We start from the raw sequence: 22,890 nt of genomic DNA, 5'->3' as shown, positions 1-22,890 counted from the left end.
AGAAAAATAAGCCTCTGAGGCAAGATGTCTGGTTGCCGGAGGGAGTCAGGTTCGAATTAACAACTAGAAACCGATGAGGCGTTTTCTCCTTCCCTCAGCTCTAGTTATCTTTCCTTCTTTTTTGCTCTTTAGGTTTATAGAGATTCATAAATTTTCAGACACAACTACCCAGTTTCTCTCACAAAATCTCTATACACTTCCCCATGGGACACCCGCTGAGCAGTTGGTCCTGCAGCACATACAAACCCCATTTTGTCTATCCTCTATCCCAACCCATATAAAACCCCTTCTCCTCAGCCCACATTCACTGAAACAGCCCCCCTTCCACCAACCTAACCCACGGCCCTCCCAACTCCAAGCAAACATCCCCCGCTGTCCGGCCCCGCTCATCCCTCACCGTCCTCACATCCTCTGTGCCAGGCAATCTCTCATCCTCAGGCAAGAACAACAACCGTGCCAGCTCCAAAGTGCTCTCAACAACCTGCACCACAGCAGGCGGGAAATCCTCCGCGCGTGCCCCGCTACCTAACCAAAGCAACAGCCACACCGCTTCCTCCTGTTGCGCCTCCAGCGCTACGTGCAACGCGCTGCGCAAACCATTGAGCGGGTCCCGCCAGGCGAGGAGCTGGGCTGCGTTGAGGGTGTCGATGTCCGTGTCGTCCTGGTCGTATTCGTCGTCTTTGCCTTCGTTATCTTCGTCATCGTCATCATCCGAGCCGTGGGGGTTCGACTCGAGGGACTGGAGGAGCTCGACCATCCCCTGGACTTGGCCTTCCGCGGCAAGGGTATGGAATGCGCGTGCTGGGCGGGCTTCCGGGTGGGCTGAGAGGTAGGACTCTTCGAGGAGGGTTGGGTAGATGTCAAGGTTGGGTTGGGCACCGCCTTCGTTGGTGTAGTGAGTGGGGATGTGAGGGGTTGGTTGGGTTGGTTGGGTTGGCTGAACGTTGGCTGAGGAGGAGGAGGAGGATGAACCGGCACCAGACGCGGCTGGGACGTTTGTTGGGAGGTGAGTGTTGCAGGCTGGGCAGGTAAGTGCCGTGGTTACGTGGGAGGACTCTTCCAGAAGGCATTGCCAGTGGAAATGGCAGCCGCAGGGGAGGATGAGGTCGTCGGGGACGGTTTGAGGGTTGGTGGTCTCCTCGACCGAGTCCTCAGGGTCGAGGGTTATGGTGAGCGGCTCTTGGCATGATTTGCAGACCTTCGCCATTTTGGGGGTTGATACAGTGAAATATGAAATATACTTGATGTCGCGGACTCTTCTATCTAATGTGGTCCGTTAGTTAGTTGTGTGGTCCTTTTCATGAACGCAAAAGATACAACCAGTCCCGCAAGTAGTACTCACGCCTAAAATGAGAGTATCTCCCAAGACTGTGAAAAAAAATTGGCGTCCCACCCAAATGGCACTCACTCGTGAATTACGCCTAATTTCTGAAGCTATCCGCAGAATAACTGCAGAAACAGGAAATAAAAATTTAGGTGCCAATGTTAGTTAGTGGTTACAATTTTGTGCAACAAAATCCCCGCAGTCCGGTGCCACCGGAAAGTCCTTCCTAACAGCGCCTCCCTGCTCCAGAAACCGGGCAGCCCGAGAAGCTGATTGGGCCGTGACGCAATCCGTCTGAGGCTTGGTTCAACAGACCCCTGGTCCGATTACATCAGGCCCCTGAAGAGGAAGCCCCTCCACCCGCTTCCCCCGCCAACCCAGGGCGAACAAGCGCAGCACACCAGGCTTCCGGGTCGACAAAACCGCGAGATTACGACGCTCATCTTAGGCTTCCCTCTCCAGCTCGCCTCGCGATCCGGCTTTATCTACGCCAGGAGATCCTCCTTTCACCTTCCAGTTTCCCTGAGGCCCAATTCCACCAACAGTCAGCAAGAGATCAAGCTCTTAACCCGCCACGCGCTGAAATCGCGCCACCATGAACGTCCTCAAGCTCCAGAGGTGCGGCTTCCCATCCACAACTACGAAGGCGATACACATAGCGCATAGTCTCTGAGCGTTTTGTACTAACTGAACCTTGTCAGGAAATTTCCTCAATTCCAACAAAATGACATCTTCTCTCTCGCCGACGCATTCCGCAAGCTCGATGTTGACGATAAGGGTTACATTGACGAGGCCACGGCCATCAAGGCCACTCAAGCAGCCGAACGCCAGCCCTACGACGTTGTCCGCCAGGCGTTGAAGGAGGTTGAGCTCGATTCTTCCAGGCGAGTCGAACTGGAAGACTACGTCGGAGTAAGTCCACTCTCCGCGCGCATTTCCGGCGTCGCTTGGTTCTCCCCTTCTCCCTCTATCCAGGTTTGGGGATCGTTCCAAGGAACCGCGCAAAATGCGATGCGATGAGCCCCTTATTACTATGATATCTAACCGTTACTCAGCTCGTTGCCAAACTCCGCGATTCCCCAGGCGGCCCCCAAGGGATATCCGCCGCCGCCGCCGCCTCGCCAGCCGCGGTCATTTCCCAGAGGACAGGTGGTGGTGGTGGTGGCCATGCCTCCAAGGGCAGCATCGGAGGCAGTGGTAAAATTTTCGTGGCCGGCTCCAACTCCAACATCACCCACACGATCAACGAAGATGAACGCACCGAATTCACTCGCCACATCAACGCCGTCCTGGCAGGGGACCGCGATATCGGCAGCCGCTTGCCCTTCCCGACTGACACCTTCGAGATGTTCGACGAGTGCAAGGATGGCCTGGTGCTCGCCAAACTCATCAACGACAGCGTTCCCGACACTATTGATGAGCGTGTGTTGAACTTGCCCAAGAAGGGCAAAGCGCTCAATGCGTTCCAAATGACGGAGAATAACAACATTGTTATTGAATCAGCCAAGGGTATTGGCTGCTCAGTAGTCAACATTGGTAGTGGTGATATCATTGAGGTTCGGGAGCATCTTATTCTCGGTTTGATCTGGCAGGTCATCCGTCGCGGTCTCTTGGGCAAGATCGACATCAAGCTCCACCCAGAGCTCTACCGGTTGCTAGAGGAGGACGAGACGCTTGAGCAGTTCCTCCGCTTGCCACCAGAGCAGATTCTCCTCCGGTGGTTCAACTACCATCTCAAGGCTGCCAACTGGCCAAGGAGGGTACAGAACTTTTCGACCGACGTCAAGGATGCCGAGAACTACACCGTTTTGCTGGCGCAGATTGGTCACGAGTACGGCTGCACCCGGGGCCCGCTGCAGACCCGTGACCTACACCAGCGTGCGGAGGAGGTGCTGCAGAACGCCGATAAGCTAGGGTGCCGCAAGTTCTTGACCCCGTCATCCCTCGTTGCCGGAAACCCCAAGCTCAACCTTGCCTTCGTTGCAAACCTGTTCAACACACATCCCGCTCTTGACCCTATCACCGAGGAGGAGAAGATTGAGGTGGAGGACTTTGACGCGGAAGGCGAACGTGAGGCCCGCGTGTTCACCCTATGGCTCAACAGCTTGGATGTGCAGCCGGCTGTTCAATCGTTCTTCGACGACCTTTGCGATGGAACCATCCTTATGCAGGCATACGACAAGGTTATCAAGGGGTCGGTGAACTGGCGGTGCGTCAACAAGCGGCCAGCGCACGGCGGCGAGATGTCTCGCTTCAAGGCCGTCGAGAACACCAACTACGCCATCGAACTTGGCAAGCAGAACGGCTTCTCCCTCGTCGGTATCCAGGGCGCCGACATCACCGATGGGCAGCGTAAGCTCACGCTAGGCCTGGTCTGGCAGCTAATGCGCAAAGACATTGCCCTCACGCTCAAGGGCTTGGCACAGCGCCTGGGTAAACGTGAAATCACTGACTCGGAGATGGTTCGGTGGGCCAACGATATGAGCCGCAAGGGCGGCCGCAACTCCAGCATCCGCTCGTTCAAGGACCCGGCCATTGGCACTGGTGTCTTTCTTCTGGACGTGCTCAGCGGTATCAAGAGCAGCTATGTCGATTACGATCTTGTCACCGACGGCCGCACCGACGAGGATGCTTATCTGAACGCCAAGCTGAGCATCAGCATTGCAAGAAAGATGGGCGCGACTATCTGGCTTGTGCCGGAGGATATTTGCCAAGTTCGCGCGCGTTTGGTCACAACGTTTATTGGTACGTTATCCTGCCCACTTTGTTCTAATCGATGATTATGTGTATTACATTCAATACTGACAATACCCCAGGTTCGTTGATGGCGGCGCACGAGAGGATGCAATAAATGATGTACGACGATTGATAAACGCAAGATGGCACAAACGGGCAAAACTTTTGAACCCCGGGGCTGGTGAATGGTGGTGGGTGGTGGTAGGTTCCCGGAAAAGTCGAATTCAATGGGTTCTTCCTGGTTCTCTTTACTCGTCGTTGCTAGGGCGTATCGAGCAGTTTCTTTTCGCTCTCACAGTTTGGCAGTTTGAAGTTTTACCCTTTTAAATGTAAGAATTATTCTCCAGCCCGGGACAATCTTGCCGTCGCATGTTTCCTTGAAACCGAGCGCCCTCGGCCATCAGGGTGCCTGTAAGTCCCAGCCAGAAAGCGGTAAAAAGTGGCAGAATGGATGATCCCTGTAAGACCCCGCCACCCCTCGCGGCCGAGAACGGTTTGCCCCACCAAACGTTTTATGTGTCACTCGTTTGGGCCACCTTTTTTTATCCGGGACGAGTCACCAACAACAACAATTTTGTTGCGATTTGTCTTTCTTTTTGCATTTAGCAGCAAGGCAGGAGACAATGGCGGCCGCGGACGCAGACCAGCGCTTAGCGCTCATCAACGAGAACCTCGCCGAGGTACTCAACGAGGAAATCATCAAAAAGATCCTCGACGAGGGGCGGCATCCCAAGATTTACTGGGGTGGGTAAACAGTTGCTATTGTCACAGGGGGCTACAGAACGCCATTACCAGCCCAGCAAAGCCTCCCCCAGTTATGTACACGCTTAATACTGACAAGACACGACACACTCCAGGTACCGCGACAACAGGCCGCCCGCACTGCGGCTACTTCGTCCCCGCCATCAAGATCGCCCAGTTCCTCGCCGCCGGCTGCGATGTGACCATCCTCCTGGCCGACATCCACGGCTTTCTTGACAACCTCAAGGCGCCGCTGGAGCTGGTGATGCACCGCGCCGAGTTCTACCGTCACATTATCACGACCATGTTGCAGGCCGTTGGCGTGTCGACCGAGAAGCTGCGCGTCGTGCTCGGCAGTTCGTACCAAAAGAGCCCCGAGTATGTCATGGATGTCTACAAGATGGCGTCGCTCATCTCGGAACACGACGCCAAGAAGGCCGGCGCCGAGATCGTTAAACAGACAGATAATGCGCCGCTGTCGGGCCTGCTGTACCCTATCCTGCAGGTGCTGGATGAGCAGTATCTCGACTGCGACGCCCAATTCGGTGGTATGGACCAGCGCAAGCTGTTCACGGCTGCCAAGGATTGGTTACCCAAGATTGGCTACCGGGAGCGTGCGCATTTGCTTAACGCCATGGTGCCCGGTCTGCACGGTGGCAAGATGAGCTCGAGTGACCCGGACAGCAAGATCGACTTGCTGGACTCACCGGAGACGGTGGCTAAGAAGATCAAGAAGGCGCACGCTGCGCCGCAAGTGGTTGAGGAGAACGGGCTAATTGCGTTTATCGAATATGTCCTGCTTCCAGCCGCGCGCCTACGTGGGAACGGGGAGTTCCGCGTTGAGCGCGAGAGGGACGGGCTGGAGACGCTCGTGTACAAGGATGCGGACAAGATTCGGGAGGATTACAAGAACGATGTGGTATGAGATACCCTCTCACTAAAGCTTTTCACCAGTGACTTACTGCTAACTATCCCACAGTTGACACCACAACTCCTTAAACCCGCTGTCACCAGGGACCTGAATCTACTCTTAGCCCCTATTCAGGAGGCCTTCAATGCTTCCAAGGAGTGGCAAGAAATTGGCGAGAAGGCCTACCCACCACCGCCCAAGAAGGAGAAGAAGGTCAAGAACAAGGGGACTCGCTACCCCGGAGGAGCGCCGCCAGCAAAGGGAGCTGAGGAGGAACTCCCAGTACGGCCGAGCGAAGGGACGCCGAATTGATGTTCCATGAGGCGTGACATGATACTCCCCAATGCTTGACATTTGCTTCCCACAGCACAAGGTCATAAAGGTGTCGAGAAGGTCACATCTGGCACTAACGCCTTCGGCTCACAAGGGAGTTCCGTCAAACCTCCAATCTGCCAGCGTCCCCCTTGTTTGCCGTCCTACAGACCGCATGCTAGGGATGAACGAATTCGCGTTGGCAACAGCGTAAGCCCCGCCTGCGGTGGGTTCGAGCCACAAGACCAGATTTTCGGATACCGACGGGATATTGGTCGTATTGTTCGTATTGTTCAAGCCAGTTACGAGCGGATATCTTGTACATTTGGCGTTTATAGACCCAATAAGATTCGAAAACGAATGCGAGTCGGAATATGTGTACCCATCCACTTATCCAATATGGAGGCTCCCCTTCCCCTGAATGGCATCATGGCCCCATGAATGACTCGCGATGAATAACCCTAACCCGTACTCGTCGCGAAGGGACCAAACATGCCAACAAATGAATCAGGTTTTTAACAATCCCCTTCTTCAGAATACTTTGACCCCATTGTTTCGTAACAAATTATTCAATCGCCAATGATCGCTCGCCACCATACCCGGCGAACCCGGGCATTCGGGAAGTTCTGGGGCTCTGGGATAACACTTAGGGAAATCCGCCACTAGCACGGTTCGGTGACTCCCTTTCTCCAGCATCCCCATCTTTCGTATTGTAATGCTATAGGGCCACGGGCTCCGTAGGCTTCGCGTTCGCATTTAGAACTACCGGCGGCGCATAGCGGCGGGAAGTGATCCTGGATGCAACGTCAGCTAATGTCAGCGGGAGGTAAAAGAGTTGTGGCGTCCACTCACTGTACTTATACAAGTCTTAACTACATACCCATATTCCGCACACCGAGGGTAGCCACACCTAAGGGGAACCTGTTACGTTGTTTTATGCACCTTTAAGTCAGACACAGGTTTTCTTGACCGTCTAATTTGGGCTTCTCACTTCCACCTTTGAATCCTGTCCAATGTTCACTTAATCAATCATTGGGACTGCGCCCTTAAATTCGCCAGTCGATCATTCACCACCCCGCATGGGCGAACGAAAACACCGCGCTAACGGCGCCGGCACCGGTCCCAGGTCCCGGGCTGGACCCACCACCTCCGGCATGGCTCTCGACGGCCGCGAAGGCTTCCCTTTCCCCCCACTGGATGCCCTGTCTTCATCACAATACGACGAGCGTCAGAACAACCTTGACGGGGTTGAGGCTGGCATAAGAAGGAGAGGCGTGACTCCAGAATCTCATCTCCCAAGCCAGCCGGCTATGGCGTCCACGTCCAGCGACTTCGACCACTTTGGCCCGGAACCCAATTCCATAACTCCCGCTTCATCACCACGGCCAGAAACCGATCCGTCATCATACCTCCCCCCATCTCCCGCACACACCCTCATCCCCTCAAGCCCTTCCTCAATCTCTCAAGATGACTCCTACGGCTCCTCTTCCTGCCCCTCCCCCAGCAGCACCGTAGCCGCAGACGACAATAACAGCCATGCCACCTCATCTCACGCCGACAACCACGACTACGATCCACGCCCCAACCCCCGCCCGCCCAAATTCCGTGGCCCCGTCTTCACCCGCTCCTTCACAACCTTTGACCGTCAAAACCCGCACGCGGCCAACTCGCCGTTCCACGGCTTCTTCACGCTCTTCTGGATGGCCGTGTTCCTGTTTGTCGTCAAGTTGGGTGCGTCGAATTGGCGTGCACATGGCAGTGTGCTGGGGACGAATGAGATTCTGACCAAGGTCATGTTTGGGAGCTGGAAGGAGGTGGGCGTGTTGGCGGCTGGTGATGGGGTGATGTGTGGGTTGACTGGGTTTGGGTGGGTCGTGCAACGGATGGTGGTGAAGGGGGAGCGGCTGAGGGGTTGGGAGAGTTGGGGTTGGGTGGTGCAGAATGTGAGTTTGCTTGTCTTCCCTTTTGGAGGGTGCTTGTGACTGACGATGGTGGGTAGATCTGGCAGATGGCGTTTATCGGGGGTGTCGTGGGGTTTACGCGCCTGAGGGAGTGGCCGTGGACGCATACGGTGTTTTTTGTGTTGCATGGGCTTGTCATGCTCATGAAGCAGCATTCTTATGCGTTTTATAACGGGCATCTCAGCACCGTGTACAAACAGCGGAAGTGGTTGCTTGGAAAGCTGAAGGAGCTGGAGAAGGTGTCGCCTGTTGCCTCACCCTCGATGACGGAACCTCCGGTGGCGGATATCGGTACCACACACCTGGCGAAGATCCCCTCGGCGAAAGAAAGACGCTTGTCGCTGCCGCATGAGAATCTGCTAGACGTCGAAAAGATCGTGACCGCGATCGACTCGGGCGAGCCGCTAGATCAAGAACAAATACACGTCTTCGAACGCGTGCTCAAGTGGGAAGTCGACGCACTCTCGGACGAGTTGAAGGGCAAATCGACCAAACCTGGGCGCGAGTACCCCCACAACCTGACCTTGGCCAACCATTACGAGTACCTATTCCTCCCCACAGTCGTCTACGAACTCGAGTATCCGCGCTCCAAGTCGATCAACTGGTACTACGCGGCCGAGAAGTTCGCGGCCTGCTTCGGTATCATCCTGGTTATGAACCTGATCTCACAAACCAGCATCTACCCGGTGGTTATGGAAACAGTGCGCATGAAAGAGGAAGGAGTGCCGTTGGCCGACCGATTCCGCGAGTTTCCCTGGATACTGCTGGATCTGATATTCCCGTTCATGATGGAATACCTCCTGACGTGGTATCTCATCTGGGAGACGGTCCTGAACCTGGTTGCTGAGCTGACCTACTTTGCGGATCGGGGATTCTACAACGCGTGGTGGAACTGTGTCTCGTGGGATCAGTTCGCGCGTGACTGGAACCGACCTGTACACAACTTCCTGCTTCGCCATGTTTACCATAGCTCGATCTCGGCTATGAAGGTGAACAAGCATACGGCAACGCTCATCACGTTCTTCTTATCGGCGCTTATTCATGAACTAGTGATGTGGTGCATCTTCAAAAAGTTAAGGGGGTATCTGCTGTTTCTTCAGATGTGTCAGTTGCCGGTAAGTTCCCCCCTTTCTCGTTCCTTTGGAATTGTGTCTATTCCGTCCGGTTCTAACTCGAACGCTCGTAGTTGGTCAGGCTTAGCCGGACGAAATGGCTGCGGAACCGAGCAACACTTGGCAACATGATGTTCTGGTTTGGCATATTGACGGGGCCGAGTGTCCTTTGTAGCCTGTACTTGATTCTGTGATTGAATGCCGCGTCAGAGCTTGCCCAAGAGCTTTGCTAGGAAACGTGGTGAGCAAGAGATAAAGAACAAATAGAAGCAGTTCGTCCGTTCGTTCTGGAATGGGACTTGCGACGAAACTCGCATCGGGATAACTTCCTAGTCATTACTCATGCATAAACGATAGAAATCCCAAACTAAGGCTGGGGCATGTGATGAGCCATGGCTATAAACGGTAGTGTTTGGACGTGTAAGTGTATGTCGTGGACACTACGGAAGCTTAGTCTCTCGGTATTAGTGCGAAATTTGCCACCGAGAGAAAGCCGATGGATGTTTGTTTGCCTCAAGATCCGCCCTCGGGGTTGCAGCTGCACAAGTCCGGAGATCCGCAGCGAAACTTGCATCGCGCTGCACAAGCAACTGAGCGTCATTCTTGGCGCGTGTTGGAACCCTTCAGCCAATCGCTGACTCCATAAATATGGGCCCAACATGGCCAAGGCTGGTTCTGGCGCCTGCCATTCCACTTTCTCCGAACATTCCAACTCCTGCCTTTCGAGGTTGTCAAACTCTCTTTGGACCTCATCAATCCATCATCGAGTGGTGGCCATTCTTGGTTGTAATTGCCTGCCAAGCATCGTCATTATTCGCGCTGGGAGGAAACCTTTTCCTTCCTCGGAAGAAACTGCAAATCAGGAGCCTCTCCATCATCGCGCGCTCACTTGAAACTTTTTTCCCAGGCCTTCGCGCACACTTCATCAACACACCCGCCAATATGTCTCGTAACGGGACCACCCTCTACGTGACCGGCTTCAGCCACGGCACTCGCGCGCGCGACCTCGCGTACGAATTCGAGCGGTACGTTTAATCACCACAAACACGACGGCGATGGTCCCGATCATCGGCAGCTTCGAGTTCGATCTTCGGTCCACCCACCTACCTCCCTCTTGCCGTCCTCCCCCCTCCGTCTTTCCTCGTCGTCGCGCTCCCTAGCGCCCCCATCCTCCCATTCCTCCTCGCCGCCGTCGCTCTCATAAACCGCGTTCGGTGTTTTCGGCTCGCTCGCTCAAAGTCACGACTCTCGTGCCCTCGCCTGCGCTTTCCCAGGTCCTCCCCTCCCCTTTTCGATCGAGCGGCCGGCCAAAAACAATTCATCCGTTGCATCGAGCGAGCAACAGGCCAATTCTTGGCAGTTATTTTTATTGAGTTTGAATGCGCATGGCTAGAGAATATACTTCCTCTCGAACGCTGCCATCGAATTGAGGTGCTGACACTGTAACTTGAATTAGCTATGGCCGCCTTGTGCGCTGTGACATCCCAGCGCCGCGGTCCGCCAGCAGCAGGTTGTAAGTAGTACGTGGAAATTCTCAAGTACGGCAGAGCCGTTGACGCTGTTCAGGTTTGCTTTCGTGGAGTACGAGGACCGCCGCGATGCGGACGACGCCTACCATGATATGCACAACAAGCGTATCGGTCGGGACGACGTCCTGAAGATCGAGGTAAGCACACTTTCAATCAACGGATCCGCATTTCCATAGGTTTTGTACTGACGATGCCAAAGTGGGCCCGCACCCCTCCCTCTGCCTCGTGGCGTTTTGAGCGCAACGAGCGGGACAGACCGCGCCGTTCGTCCCCGCGCCGCCGCTCGCCCAGTCCTCGTCGCCGTGACTACTCCCCCCGGAAGGACGACCGCCGTGACCGCGACCGCGACCGTGACTACGACCGTGACCGCCGCGACACCCGCGACCGCTCTCGCAGCCCCGATCGGTATGCCTCGGCCGCATCTTCCCCATTTGGGGAGCCTAACGTGTTGACATCAATCTAGTGACAGGGACCGTGAGGTCAAGGACGACCGTGACCGTGACGAGCGCGACCGTCGCGAAAACGGCACTAACGGTGACGACAGGAAGCGTATGACTCCCCTCGCAATTAGACTCAAGGCAGGCGATCTCTGACAACAACGGCGTATAGCTATCGATAGTCCCGAACGACCGGCCCACGACGATCTTGACGTCGCCGAATGAACGCCAATTCCCGCTCCCGTTTAACCCTCACTTTTTGCAATTCCTCCCGGGGTTTGGCCGTAAGACTGTGTTAATGATACACCTGGTGCTCCTTTTCCTCTGGTCTACTGATGTTGGGCGTCTCGAGGCGCTCGACCTTCATCAAGCTCTCCCGCTTCCCGTTTCCCGTTTCGAGTCGGCCGAGAATATTAATTATCTTTATCGCCCGCGTTCCTTAACGGCATTAATATCGGGGGATCCTCGTGAACGGCAGATCCTGGAGGCAGGCGGTCGGAGATGCGCGCACGCGATCGTTTCAATTTCCTTACGTTCTTGGTGGGGTCGGTGGGAAACTAAAATAGACACGTTGTTCCTAGGTAGCAATCACAGATTGGTTTCTCAGTAGCAACGTCTTTTAATGAGCTCAGTGTCGTCGATGCCATTCGAAAAGGGACCACCGCATTGGAGGCAGTCTGGAAATGGCGGTCATGCCCCCCTCTGGCTTGGCAAGTGGGAACGTTGGTGAAAACAACCCGAGAGGCCAACGACTTCTCTCGGCTATTGGCGGCAATGCGATGCACTTTCGGGCGATGATTTGCTCGTTGTGAGACGGCCTTCGGCTGCATGCTAGGCTTGAAAAGATCAATCAATTGGTACAGACGAGCGAGGAATTCCAGGCGCTGGGTGATAGTTGCCTGATAGAAGGGTTGTTTCATCTGTTTGGTCAGAGGACAGCCGGGGGTGAACAGTTCAGCTGGTTTGGCGCAGTGACACGGCGAGCATGGCTCAGCTGTAGCACAGCATCCGATTTGTCCAGCGTCTGACCTGACTGTATCCTGTGGTGCTCGACCGCAGCGCGGGTTGCATCCCATGCCTGTCGGGCGATCCCTCGCAGCAGGTCATCTGTATGCTGCGCGAGGTACCTTGCGTTCCGTGCAGCCCTGTTTTGGAGGAAACGCATGCGGCTTTGCCAAGTGGACGACATTTGGCACTCAATGGTATACTTGGACAAGTGTAACTCGTACTCGAATAGCGCATGGTCAAACAATTATCATTTGGGACCAATGGTCCTCGCTGCGGCGGTCCTTAACTAAGGACGAAGTAGACATTCAGGTTCCCATCGGCACTTCGTTTCGACGGGACAGGGCGTGATTCCCTTCTAACTGAAAACCGGGCTCGGGGTTGGACGAGACAGAGCCGCGCTGTCGTCGAAAGGCTTGGCGGCTTCGCCGTATTCCACTTTTCGTCATCCCAGCCCCAGCAGCAGACCCCTCGACCCACTGCTGAACCAACAGGAGCCAATCTTCACCAGCCACACGGGCCTTCTTCCAAAAGCTCCAATTCTCCAGCAGTCTCAGGAGCAAATCTCCAAACCGAAATTGGTCACGTCCACGCATAAGGGTTCCGCCGTAATTGTCGCGGCAGTCTCCCTTTCTTCTTCCCCCCTCCTCCTCCTCGACTCGACGACACTCCCACGTGTTGGCAGTGGGCACATCCTCGGTATCACCAACATAGTCTCAACCACGACTTTCGCCCACCACAAACGTAACGGCACCACCTATGCTCCGCGAGGTCCCCAACGCGGCTTGTTTTCTCGACATGTCAACCTCGAAACCATAACCTTCGGATCTGAACCATCCTTCGAAAGCCCGGACTGCTCTTTTTTTAGGACTAGAAGCGTTTCTGGGGTGCCCGGTCTACTCCACGCCTTTGTCCCCTTTTCCCTCGACAGACAAGGGAGCCGTCCTCGTCTGTTCTTCGATTCGCGCAACATCGATCAGAGAGAGACCTTTGCGACCGAACCTGTGAGAACAACGGTTTTACCACCGACGAATACTTTCGCGGGGGTCTAAACTCGGCAGTCTACCACAATGTCTGCAGTAAGTTGTCCTCGTCCCTTAACATCGCCGTCGTGAGGCTGCCCCACGTCTCGATCCCTCTTGGTGCCACATGATCCATATTCTCAAAGAAAGCAGCCCGGGGCGCTTTTCAGTCATGTGAGTACTGACATACCTCCTCTTCAGCCGACGCCAAAAGCAGGGCAATCGGAGCCCAGGCTACCGACCTCTACCACATCACCCACACAACCTCCCGCGGCCCCCCCCACAGAAAGATTTAACCCGACTGTCCAATTCCTCGGTTTTATCTCCGATCCCGTGGTTGCCGCCTTTTGCGCCGGCGGCGTAGCAGGCGCTGTTTCCCGTACTGTAGTATCACCGCTCGAGCGCCTCAAGATCCTGTTCCAGGTCCAAAGCGCCGGTCGCGATGCGTACAAGCTGAGCGTGGGGCAAGGGTTGGCGAAGATGTGGAGGGAAGAAGGTTGGCGCGGATTCATGCGCGGGAACGGGACCAATTGCATTCGCATTGTGCCGTACTCGGCGGTTCAGTTTGGGAGTTACAATTTCTACAAGAGGGTGGGTTGTCCCCCGGTCCCCGATGAATGATCCAAGAGACCGCGAGACAGAGGAGATACTAACACATGCCCCGGTAGCAGTTTTTCGAACGACACCCCGGCGACAGCTTAACCCCCCTCTCACGCCTGACCTGCGGCGGTATTGCCGGTATCACATCCGTCACCTTCACCTACCCCCTAGACATCGTGCGCACACGACTCTCGATCCAATCCGCTTCATTTGCAGAGCTCGGCAAGCGACCGGAAAAGCTCCCCGGCATGTGGCAGACTATGATCTCCATGTACAAAACCGAGGGAGGGATCCGCGCGCTATATCGCGGGATCGTGCCGACCGTGACAGGCGTCGCGCCCTATGTCGGCCTTAACTTTATGACATACGAATTCATCCGCCAATACCTAACCCGCGAAGGTGAACAAAACCCCACCGCCGTGCGGAAGCTGGTCGCGGGTGCCGTCTCTGGCGCCGTGGCGCAAACTTGCACCTACCCATTGTAAGTTGCCTATTATGCTTGCAACACACTTCATTCACATGAACTTGACAAATACTAACCCCTGGAAACAGTGACGTGCTCCGCCGCCGTTTCCAAATCAACACCATGTCCGGCATGGGCTATCAATACAAATCCCTCACGGACGCCATTCGTGTGATTGTGACACAAGAAGGTCTCAAAGGCCTATACAAGGGCATTATCCCGAATCTATTGAAGGTGGCCCCGAGCATGGCATCCAGCTGGCTCAGCTTTGAGCTGTGCCGCGATTTCCTTGTCACCCTGAAGCCAGAGGAGGAGGAGCCGCTGTTGCAATAATATTGCCCGGTGGCAAATCCCAAGATGCTTCTTGAGAGGTGAGATTGTGTGGTTGAATGTACACAACATGAACTGCGGGCTAACACAAAGATTACAGGCTCAGGGCGTTGATCAATCAATGAAAGCTTCTTTTCCCGGCTGTTCCCTTAGATACGCCGCTAATACCCTAGTTGTACATACATACTGTGAACATTTTCTTGCCCTCCCGTCTTTATTTTGGTCCCAGGTATTCGTTCTGCTCCCGCACGTGCCCCTGATGCACGCAGAATCGCGGACAGAAGGGAGAACTTGCAGACTCATTCTACCAAGAACTTCAACGATCGCCAACGCACCAACGCCTCCTCACATAAAAGGGGGCAGCGACAGCGTGTAACCGGGGTTCTTCCCCCGGAAGATGCTGAGAAGAAGGCTGTATACCACAAACAATACGCCGAACCAGGCAGCAAATGCGATGCCTTGGTTTCGGGGATCGGTCATTCGGGGAACCTTGATGGCCAACGAGATGCTGGAGAGGGCGAGGACACCATCTGCATTTGATTTTCGAGTGGCGTTAGAAAAAAGATCTGGGGGCATACACATGGATAGGCGGATGGATGGATGTCATGGCAGGAAAGGAAGAGGGTGGGAGGATAAAGAAAAGGCATGGGGATCAATAGACTTGTGTTACATGACCCCCGGCCTGCCCGTGCTGTGAAAAAAGGGGGAATGCAAACAGAAACTTACACATGGCAGCCACGATCTGGGTCTCCAGCCCATACTGGTTCTGAAAACCGCTGGCAAAGTAGCTGATACCACCCTTTCCATCGCCGGCAACGTAGGGCACATTGCGAATGTGATTGAACATGTGGCCGCTAGTGAAGAGAAGGATCGAGATGAGCGTAATGGCAGCCCAAACTGTGCGGCTCTGGATCACGGGCAATACATAGGGCCACGCGACGGAGCATGCAGTCAGTGTGCCGGAGAGCACTACGAAGGTTGAGATCCATCGCATCCAGTTGATCGGGCGCTTGATAGGCGGGTGTGGGCGGTCGGGTAGCTGCTTGGAAAGCCAGTTGTGGACGACGTCGGCGGCTTGGGCGCTATAAGGGCCGTCAGTGATCTTATGTTCCTTGTCCACCCTCACCGTGTTTCCAAGGGCTAGATGCAGTTTGTATCTCTAGGGGATAGGACTCACCCGCCAGAGAAGTCATAGCGGACCGGCTCCGAAGAGGCGGCAGCGTGGGGTCCAGTCGAAGGGGGGAAGAAGAAGAGCACCGGGGCTGTTTGCAGACCCAACTACAGCACACAGCAAATGTCAGTCAATGCGATACTGCAACTCATAACCACGAGCCCTCTAGCGCGGGGAAGCCTCACACTCATGAACACATCCCGCCCATCCCCAAAATCCAGGGTACCAAAGACGACGCGGCTCTCGCCCTTGCGGTCTCCGTTCGTCCAGCTGCGCGCCAGCAGCTCCCATTCAGGCTGGAACTCCCGGCAAAGCTGACACCCGTACCGTGAGTCCATCGCCGTCAAAAGGACCGCAACTGAATAGTCGCGTGGTGTCGACGTCAGCTCCCGGTATGAGGCGTCGGCTAGCTTGACAGGGCTGCTGGAGAGCGCCTTGTTGTGGTAGAGCTGGAAGCGCTCTTCGGGGGTCTTCTTGCCGGGCGCTTTGGCGGCGAGGGCACCCGTCGCGCTCAGCGCGAGGGAGAAGAGGGAAAGCCAGCGCATCTTGGGCTTATGCGAATGTTGTGTGGTTGTTTCGTTTCTTTTGCGGGTTCGAATGTGGAAGTCGTGGAGCCGTTATCCGCCGCTGCACGTCGGTAGGGTCAAGAGGTTTGGGTGGGTGGGTTCCGAGACCACGGAAAGAACCCAATTGCTCCTGGAAGAGAGCAAGTAGGCGGAAACCGGCTAGAGAGGCGTCCGCAAGTGTTGTGGTGAGGTTTGCTGACGTCCTCGTCGTCCGCGGATTCAATGTCCGGCAGCGTCTTGGCGGGTGCGATTGACACGGAGCTTCTTCAGGCAAGTGTGTCCTCAGCGGGAATTGGAGCTGCAAGCTGCGGCCCCAAAGCTGGCGCAGACCCCTGCATCTTGGCATTTGATCAGTCAGGGACATCATTGACGGGCCGACAACGACCGCCAAAAGGGCAGGGTGGGGGCCAAATGAAGCTAATCCATTTTCGGAACACTGTTTACTTTCAAACTTGATGTGTGGGTTGCGCACTCTCCGCCGTTGCATCATCCATCGACCTCCACCGCCCATCCATCGCCTTTGCCTCCCACACGACCGGACCAAATGATCTTGGCTTGATTGTATTGGTTTTTTCTAGCGATTTAGTCTTCTTTCTCCCTTCGTTTTCTTCCAATTATTTCCATCCTTATGCCGTCGAAGGACGCGTCGCCATGTGTAAACATGGCATCCCAACAGGTACGCGCTGTCCCACGCCGTTCGCAACGCTCTTGTTCTAACTGAAATCCGGCATCAGGTGTCCGACAACGTTCACGATCTCGATTTGAAGTATAGAAGTGCAGTGCACGAGTGTGACCTTGTGGCCCGAGACGAGGAAGCGCGGCGATTGAAACTGCGCAACATGATACTGGAGGATGAGGCCACGGGGTCCAAGGACCAGCTTGCCCAACGAGACATCCGCATCAAGGATCTCATCGAGCAAATCAACGATTTTCGGGGACAACTGGCCGGCGCGGATGAGAAGTCTCGCAGGCAAGACAATCTCATGCAGTCGCAGATGCGCGAGATTGCCAACTTGAAGGTAAGGCCGCCAGCCCTGAACTTTGCAAATCAATGCTGACGGCTCGCGAACCGATTATAGGAAGAACTCACGGCGTTCAATGCTGTATCGCAAGATTCGGCCAAGGTCCTGTCTGAGAAACTCGCCCTTTCCCGCGAAGTCGCTGTCCTAAAACCCGAATTGGAGCACCTGCAAACCCAACTTGTGCACCAAAAAGACGTCCTCGCCGAGAAACTGGCATTGCAGCGCCAGGTTGATACTTTAGAAGTCGAACTTGCCAACGGAAAGCGAGCGGCGGAGAAGACAACTGCGGAACAGAATAGCGACAGACAAGTCGAAGAGGACCTTCGAAAACAAATCCGTGAGCTGGAGAAGGAACTGGCCAAGGAAAAGAAGGCCGCAGGCAAGAAGACGAAGAACGGCGAGAAGAAGAACAGCGAAGCTGAGGGCGAGCTAGACTCGCTACGGGAACAACTAGCTGCCATGGAAGTGAGCCTCACTGCCGAAAAGCGCAAGGTTGAGCAAGTAACCACCTCTCAAAATGACAATACCGAGGAAGAAATCCAACAACTTCGCCAAGCCCTCAAAGAGACTCAGGAGGCCCTAGTGGCGGAGAAGCGGGCAGCCAAGCGACAAGTCAAGCTCGAGGCTGGTCCTGAGGAAGAAATGGCCCAACTTCGGGAAGAGCTCGATGAAACTCGGAGAGAGCTCGCAGAACAGAAGAAGGTGCAAGAGAAGCTCCGCAAGGAGAATGAGCAGGCACAAATCGATGCAGAGGAGAGGCAACAAGCCGCTGCGGACAAGGTCGACAGGATACGTACCAAGTACCGCGACGTACAAGAGGAGCTCAAGAAATGCAAAGCCGAATTGGAGAAGGCGCAGGATAAGGCAACCAAGCTCTCTAGCGTTTCAACCACGTTAGTCCCGGTCAAGGGCGTTGTGGCCAAGGCGAACGGGAAGAAGAAACGGTCTGCCGACGAAATGAGCGTTGATAATAAGGTTCTCCTTACACCCGGCGGCATGGACGAGCGACCGAAGCGGCCTATTAAGAAGAGGGGTTTCGACTTGTCCATGGTGGGTGGCAAGTCCGAGTTCTCTATCACTCCGTTCCTTAACAAGACAGTGAATCTCGATGGCTCCCCGAAACCAGATGGAAACGACACTACCCCCGCACCCGTGGTCCAATTCCGTGGTGCAGACGCGCCCGCTGAAGAGACTACCGAAGAGCCAACCGAGGGAACCACCGGGACGCCCGCCAAAAGCCCGGCAGCAACCGCCGCTGAATCCGACACGAAACCCTCCAGCGCCAAGCTGACAGAGAAGCGGCCGCGCGGCCGTCCTCGCACGAAGCCCCTCGGTGACTCGTCCGCTTCCAAAAAGAATCTTACCGTCCGCAACCGAAAAGCTCCGCGTGTTGAGTCGTCTCTTGAAAAGGTCGCCGAGGAGCCCGACGAGGCCGACAGCAGCACCAACCAAGACCAAGAGAACCGAACCGCCAACACCTCGGACGCCAGCGCGAACAGCACTACAAAACCTGCTACCATCGCTCTTGCCCCAGAGAAGCCCGAGCCCAAGAAAAAGAAGCGCAAGCTCGGTGCGTCCAACACCTCCACTCTCTTCGATGGCGCCGAGGACGAAGGTGAAAGGGTGGCTGCCGCTTCCGCTGTTGCTGCTGCCCCGGCCCCAACCGCAGCCACCTCGGTAGCCGGTGTCAAACGGGCGACCAAGCTAGGCGGTGCGGCAAAGGCGGTTGGGGCTGGTAAAGGTCCCAGTGCGGCGAGATTTGGTGGTGCTGGTGGGAAGAGTGTCTTTGGAGGCGCGGCATTTTCGCCGTTGAAGAGGGAGAAGAGGGGCGTGGCCGCTAGCTTTTTAGCTTGAGGGGAAAGAACGGAGAAGTAGGGTGTGTGGCTGTAGAGGAATTGCTGTAGGTTACATTATCTTGTGGGTTGTTGGGTTATGTCTGCGTTGGCATTGGGCATGTTTTTGGCGTTTCGGTCTTGACTGCTTGCATTTGGTGTTTGGGTTGGGAAGGGTTTGGGATTGTGGCGTTATTTACCGCTTACTTACCTGCTTTATTATGATATGATCAATGAGATGCTATGTTCTCTCGACTCGTTGGATTTGTTGTTGGCGAGTATGGTTTGTCAACAAACATTATTGAACGGAGTAGTTTACTTTTTACAAATCCATATGAATTGAAGTAAATGTAAGGAATGTCGAAACACGACAACTTGCCCTGCTCAAAAATTAGTTTGACACCATAATTTCAGTTTAACTCTAACAACACAGTCCGGGCATCCTTTTTTTTTTTTCACTTCATATTGAGGACCAGAAGACCAGAGAATGTATGTTTTTAAGTTGTGTTCTCATACACAACGGCTTTGCTGCACACCCGGGACCTGGTCTCCACAACGCCCACTCAAAAGTCAAACTCAAAACTTGCAACTAATGGTACTCAAACACCACAGCAAATGAGCAGTCCTCTCATCAAGTAACTTCTAACTTAATTCTTTTTATTTTCAGAATTGAAGATTGCATCTGAAATTCTTGAAATTGTTGTTCAATCGCAAATCGATCCAGATGCCCCCACCATGGACGCGAGGCATCGTCCGCCTCACGGTCCCCTCGACCACCTCCTCATCATGCCTTCACTCACATATCCTCATGGCTACGTCATTAACGCCCTCCGCTTCACAAATATCTCAAGCTAGGATACCACCAACATGCCCCCCCTCTCCATCACTCAACTCCCGACAACAAACCCGCCTCTCCTCCTCCAACTCCAAATGGAAAGCCCGCCAAATGCGCGACCCCTTCGTCCGCGCCGCCGAGGTGCAAAACCTCAAGTCACGCGCCGCCTTCAAACTCATGAGCATGGACGACGACTTCAAGCTCTTCCACAAAGGCAAAGGCCAGGTTGTTGTTGACTTGGGGTATGCACCTGGGAGCTGGTCTCAGGTAGCTTTCGACCGCACCAAGCCGAACGGTACGGTTATCGGTATCGATATCCTCCCGGCGCAGCCGCCTAAGGGGGTGACTTCGATCCAGGGGAATTTTCTGGATCCTAGGGTACAGCAGCTCGTGAAACAGGTTCTGCTTGAGGGCGAACAGAAGAGGGCGTTGGAAAGGGCTGAGCGGAAGAGGAGGGCTAAAGAAGCGGGCGTTGGGGCCGGGGAGGAGGCAGAGGGTGAGGAAGAAGCGGGGGACGGCTTTGCCGATCGACCGAGTTATATTGATCTGGAGCGGAAGGCGGCGCAGGAAATACTTGCTGCCAGTGGGAGTGAGAGCGAACATTCTGGCTCCTCTGCCTCGACAGAATCCGCATCTGAGGAAGGAGATGGCGAGCAAGAGCACGCTCCGTCAAAGGAAGATAAGAAACCCAATCTACGGGTAGTAGACGTATGTCCACCTCACATCCCCCAAAAGCACCCCCAAGGAGAACCTGGGTAAACAACGCAGACCAACAGATGTGAAAACTGACACCTCCCGATATGCACTCCACCGCATCAACAGATCGTACTCAGCGACATGTGGGAACCCTGGCCCCTAACCCGCGCCTTCTCGATCAAAAGCTTAAAAGCCCCATATGACAGGTTGATGAACGTGAGCGGCATCGTCTTCAGGGACCACGCCCAAAGCATGGTAAACCGGCCCGTTCCCTGTTTCAAAAATTCCCGTCATGTGTCCTTTTAAAGGCATGCTAACCATTACCCTCCCCAACTTCCCCTTGGGGTGACGGGCATGCCCGCTCTCCGAGGCGGAACATACGGGGAGACGGCGCCCCGCGTTGCAAAACAGGATCTCTGTCATGCCGCGCTGTCGTTTGCGTCAGACACACTCAAGCCGGGTGGGCATTTTGTCTGCAAGTTCTACCAAGGCACCGAGGATAAAGCCCTTGAGCTGCTGTTGCGGAAAATGTTCGACACTGTGAAGAGGGTGAAACCCGATGGGTCGCGGAGTGTACGATACCCCATTTCAAATTTGCTTCGTTTATGGGTTCTAGGCTAACCGCCGGGGTGTTTGGCGCAGGAATCAAAAGAGGGTTTCTACGTCGCATTAAAGAGGCAAGGGGATGTGACGCTTCAAGATATACAGTGAACCCCGCGAGAGCTCGCCTTACCGACGGGGGTTTGTGGGCTTGATGGCCCAACGCGGGATTCAGCATTTTGTACCATATGACGCTTGTAATGTACCATCAAACATTTGTAATCCGAACGTGGGGGCTCAATGGCATTGTCATTCATAGCCGTGGCAACATGATCTTATCTGGTCAATTTCTCATAACCGTGAAAAAGAAAAAAGACTTTTCCCGTGTCCCGTATGCATGTTCCCAGCACAGTTCCGCCAGCCAAGATAAAGCATGCCTGAAAACAATTTGCCATGCGACGACCAAGAACCCCACGCCATGCCCCAAACTCCAAAGGGTATCGATTTCCACCACTTTAGACCTTGAAGCCACGCGACCTTCTGCGACCACGGGCACGCTCGAACTTGCGGCCCTTGGAGCGGACGTGGGGCTTCTAGTGGGGGGTCAGTACTGGTCAAGCTATAACTCGATGAACGCATCCGACGTACCTTGTTCTTGTGGGGGCCGAAACCGAAGTGCTTGACGGCCTCACGAGAGTTCTTGGGGCCGCGGAGCAGGAGGGTGTTGGCGCCAGTGGGCTTCTCGAGAGCGAGCTGGTCGAGGGTGATGACCTGGCCGCCGGCCGCGGTGATGCGGGCACGGGCGGTGGCGGTCACACGGAGAGCGGCGATCGACAGCTTGGGGACGGTTAGGAGACGGTTGTCGTCGGTGACGGTGCCGACAACAACGATCGTCTTGCTCTCGCCGCCGTTCTTGATGTTGGCCGCAATGCGGGAGAGGGAGACGGGAGGGCGGTTGATGCGGCTCATAAACAGGCGGCGCAGGACCACCTTGTTGAAGGGAGCATCAGTGCGGCCTGCCGAGTCTCGGGGTTAGAGCGAGCAAGAAATTTGAGGGCGGATCGGTGCCAAAAGACTTACGGGCCAAGAAGCGGTAAAGCTTCACCAAGAGCTTCAGGTAGACGTTGTCGCTCTTGGGGGCCTTGCGGTGCGTGGACCGCTCGTGGTGCTTCCGCAGATCGATACCTATAATCCAACGAAGACTCCGGTCAGCCTTTGGGTCCTAGTATGCTCAATTTGGCCTGCGTCAACCAGCGAGAAATCGTCTGAGTGCGTAGCCTTGACCTCTCTATCTCTCACCTTTCGGGAGAAGAGGCGCTCGGCAGCAACGACAACGAATTCTCGACCGGGAGCAAATTTGCCATGGTTCGCAGAGAGAAACATGTTTCAGGATCTCGTCCACTCGCACACAAAGGCTTCGAGGAGATTGGGTTACGTACCCATCGTGGCGGCTCGTGGATTGTCGACAAAAATCCGAGTCGATGGGAAGTTCGTTTGGCGATGGTCAAGAATTTCGAAGTCGCAAATTTTGGGGAGATTTTGGTGCCAGTGGGGAGGGTTTGTGTGTTGGGCGGTAAGAAGCGGCAGATTGTCGGATTGGGTAGGTAGTTTGACCAGTGAGCCCTTGCGGCCCACCACCAAGAGTTGCGGAGCCCCACTTAACCTACCCTTACCTAATCAGGGCCTCATCAAAGGCTCCCACTAGGCGCACGGGTCCGTGCGCTTACGTAAACCTGAAATAGCTTA

The 22,890-nt window shown here is 55.0% G+C and overlaps 9 protein-coding genes across 9 annotated transcripts; 6 read left to right on the top strand and 3 right to left on the bottom strand.

Moving 5' to 3' along the window:
- Positions 1-304: 304 nt before the first annotated feature.
- Positions 305-1,207, bottom strand: C8A04DRAFT_31891 (uncharacterized protein; the record flags this gene model as incomplete). The annotated part of the gene is made up of 1 exon (XM_062781907.1): positions 305-1,207. One exon carries the CDS (start codon positions 1,205-1,207, stop codon positions 305-307), a length of 903 nt encoding a protein of 300 aa, XP_062633925.1.
- A 712-nt stretch (positions 1,208-1,919) lies between these two features.
- On the top strand, positions 1,920-4,175 carry C8A04DRAFT_39787 (calponin domain-containing protein; the record flags this gene model as incomplete). The annotated part of the gene is made up of 4 exons (XM_062784716.1): positions 1,920-1,942; positions 2,026-2,236; positions 2,380-4,069; positions 4,141-4,175. 4 exons carry the CDS (start codon positions 1,920-1,922, stop codon positions 4,173-4,175), a joined length of 1,959 nt encoding a protein of 652 aa, XP_062633924.1.
- Positions 4,176-4,683: 508 nt separating this feature from the next.
- On the top strand, positions 4,684-6,023 carry C8A04DRAFT_39786 (tyrosine--tRNA ligase, cytoplasmic; the record flags this gene model as incomplete). The annotated part of the gene is made up of 3 exons (XM_062784715.1): positions 4,684-4,804; positions 4,918-5,720; positions 5,781-6,023. 3 exons carry the CDS (start codon positions 4,684-4,686, stop codon positions 6,021-6,023), a joined length of 1,167 nt encoding a protein of 388 aa, XP_062633923.1.
- A 1,079-nt stretch (positions 6,024-7,102) lies between these two features.
- C8A04DRAFT_39785 (MBOAT, membrane-bound O-acyltransferase family-domain-containing protein) lies at positions 7,103-9,290 on the top strand (the record flags this gene model as incomplete). The annotated part of the gene is made up of 4 exons (XM_062784714.1): positions 7,103-7,422; positions 7,558-7,966; positions 8,023-9,099; positions 9,171-9,290. The coding sequence occupies 4 exons, from the start codon at positions 7,103-7,105 to the stop codon at positions 9,288-9,290; spliced, it is 1,926 nt and encodes a 641-aa protein (XP_062633922.1).
- Positions 9,291-10,038: 748 nt separating this feature from the next.
- C8A04DRAFT_39784 (uncharacterized protein) lies at positions 10,039-11,287 on the top strand (the record flags this gene model as incomplete). The annotated part of the gene is made up of 6 exons (XM_062784713.1): positions 10,039-10,121; positions 10,553-10,609; positions 10,663-10,762; positions 10,825-11,030; positions 11,089-11,174; positions 11,235-11,287. 6 exons carry the CDS (start codon positions 10,039-10,041, stop codon positions 11,285-11,287), a joined length of 585 nt encoding a protein of 194 aa, XP_062633921.1.
- Positions 11,288-13,137: 1,850 nt separating this feature from the next.
- C8A04DRAFT_31886 (mitochondrial carrier domain-containing protein) lies at positions 13,138-14,485 on the top strand (the record flags this gene model as incomplete). Its single annotated transcript, XM_062781906.1, has 4 exons — positions 13,138-13,146; positions 13,291-13,680; positions 13,758-14,170; positions 14,242-14,485. The coding sequence occupies 4 exons, from the start codon at positions 13,138-13,140 to the stop codon at positions 14,483-14,485; spliced, it is 1,056 nt and encodes a 351-aa protein (XP_062633920.1).
- A 342-nt stretch (positions 14,486-14,827) lies between these two features.
- On the bottom strand, positions 14,828-16,198 carry C8A04DRAFT_14815 (magnesium transporter protein 1; the record flags this gene model as incomplete). Its single annotated transcript, XM_062778245.1, has 4 exons — positions 14,828-15,012; positions 15,209-15,564; positions 15,660-15,760; positions 15,839-16,198. 4 exons carry the CDS (start codon positions 16,196-16,198, stop codon positions 14,828-14,830), a joined length of 1,002 nt encoding a protein of 333 aa, XP_062633919.1.
- Positions 16,199-16,880: 682 nt separating this feature from the next.
- On the top strand, positions 16,881-21,315 carry C8A04DRAFT_39781 (uncharacterized protein; the record flags this gene model as incomplete). The annotated part of the gene is made up of 10 exons (XM_062784712.1): positions 16,881-16,895; positions 16,954-17,238; positions 17,299-17,421; positions 17,464-19,012; positions 19,558-19,562; positions 19,798-20,497; positions 20,534-20,616; positions 20,731-20,859; positions 21,016-21,177; positions 21,247-21,315. The coding sequence occupies 10 exons, from the start codon at positions 16,881-16,883 to the stop codon at positions 21,313-21,315; spliced, it is 3,120 nt and encodes a 1,039-aa protein (XP_062633918.1).
- Positions 21,316-21,659: 344 nt separating this feature from the next.
- Positions 21,660-22,587, bottom strand: C8A04DRAFT_39780 (ribosomal protein L18e/L15P; the record flags this gene model as incomplete). The annotated part of the gene is made up of 4 exons (XM_062784711.1): positions 21,660-21,737; positions 21,793-22,160; positions 22,225-22,329; positions 22,584-22,587. The coding sequence occupies 4 exons, from the start codon at positions 22,585-22,587 to the stop codon at positions 21,660-21,662; spliced, it is 555 nt and encodes a 184-aa protein (XP_062633917.1).
- Positions 22,588-22,890: the final 303 nt, after the last annotated feature.

This window comes from Dichotomopilus funicola, assembly GCF_033296635.1.
Source record: "Dichotomopilus funicola strain CBS 141.50 unplaced genomic scaffold C8A04scaffold_75, whole genome shotgun sequence".
NCBI classification, from domain to species: Eukaryota; Fungi; Ascomycota; class Sordariomycetes; order Sordariales; family Chaetomiaceae; genus Dichotomopilus; species Dichotomopilus funicola.
The sequence above is the reverse complement of the archived record's forward strand: the minus strand, read 5'-3'. Positions and strand labels throughout refer to the sequence as shown.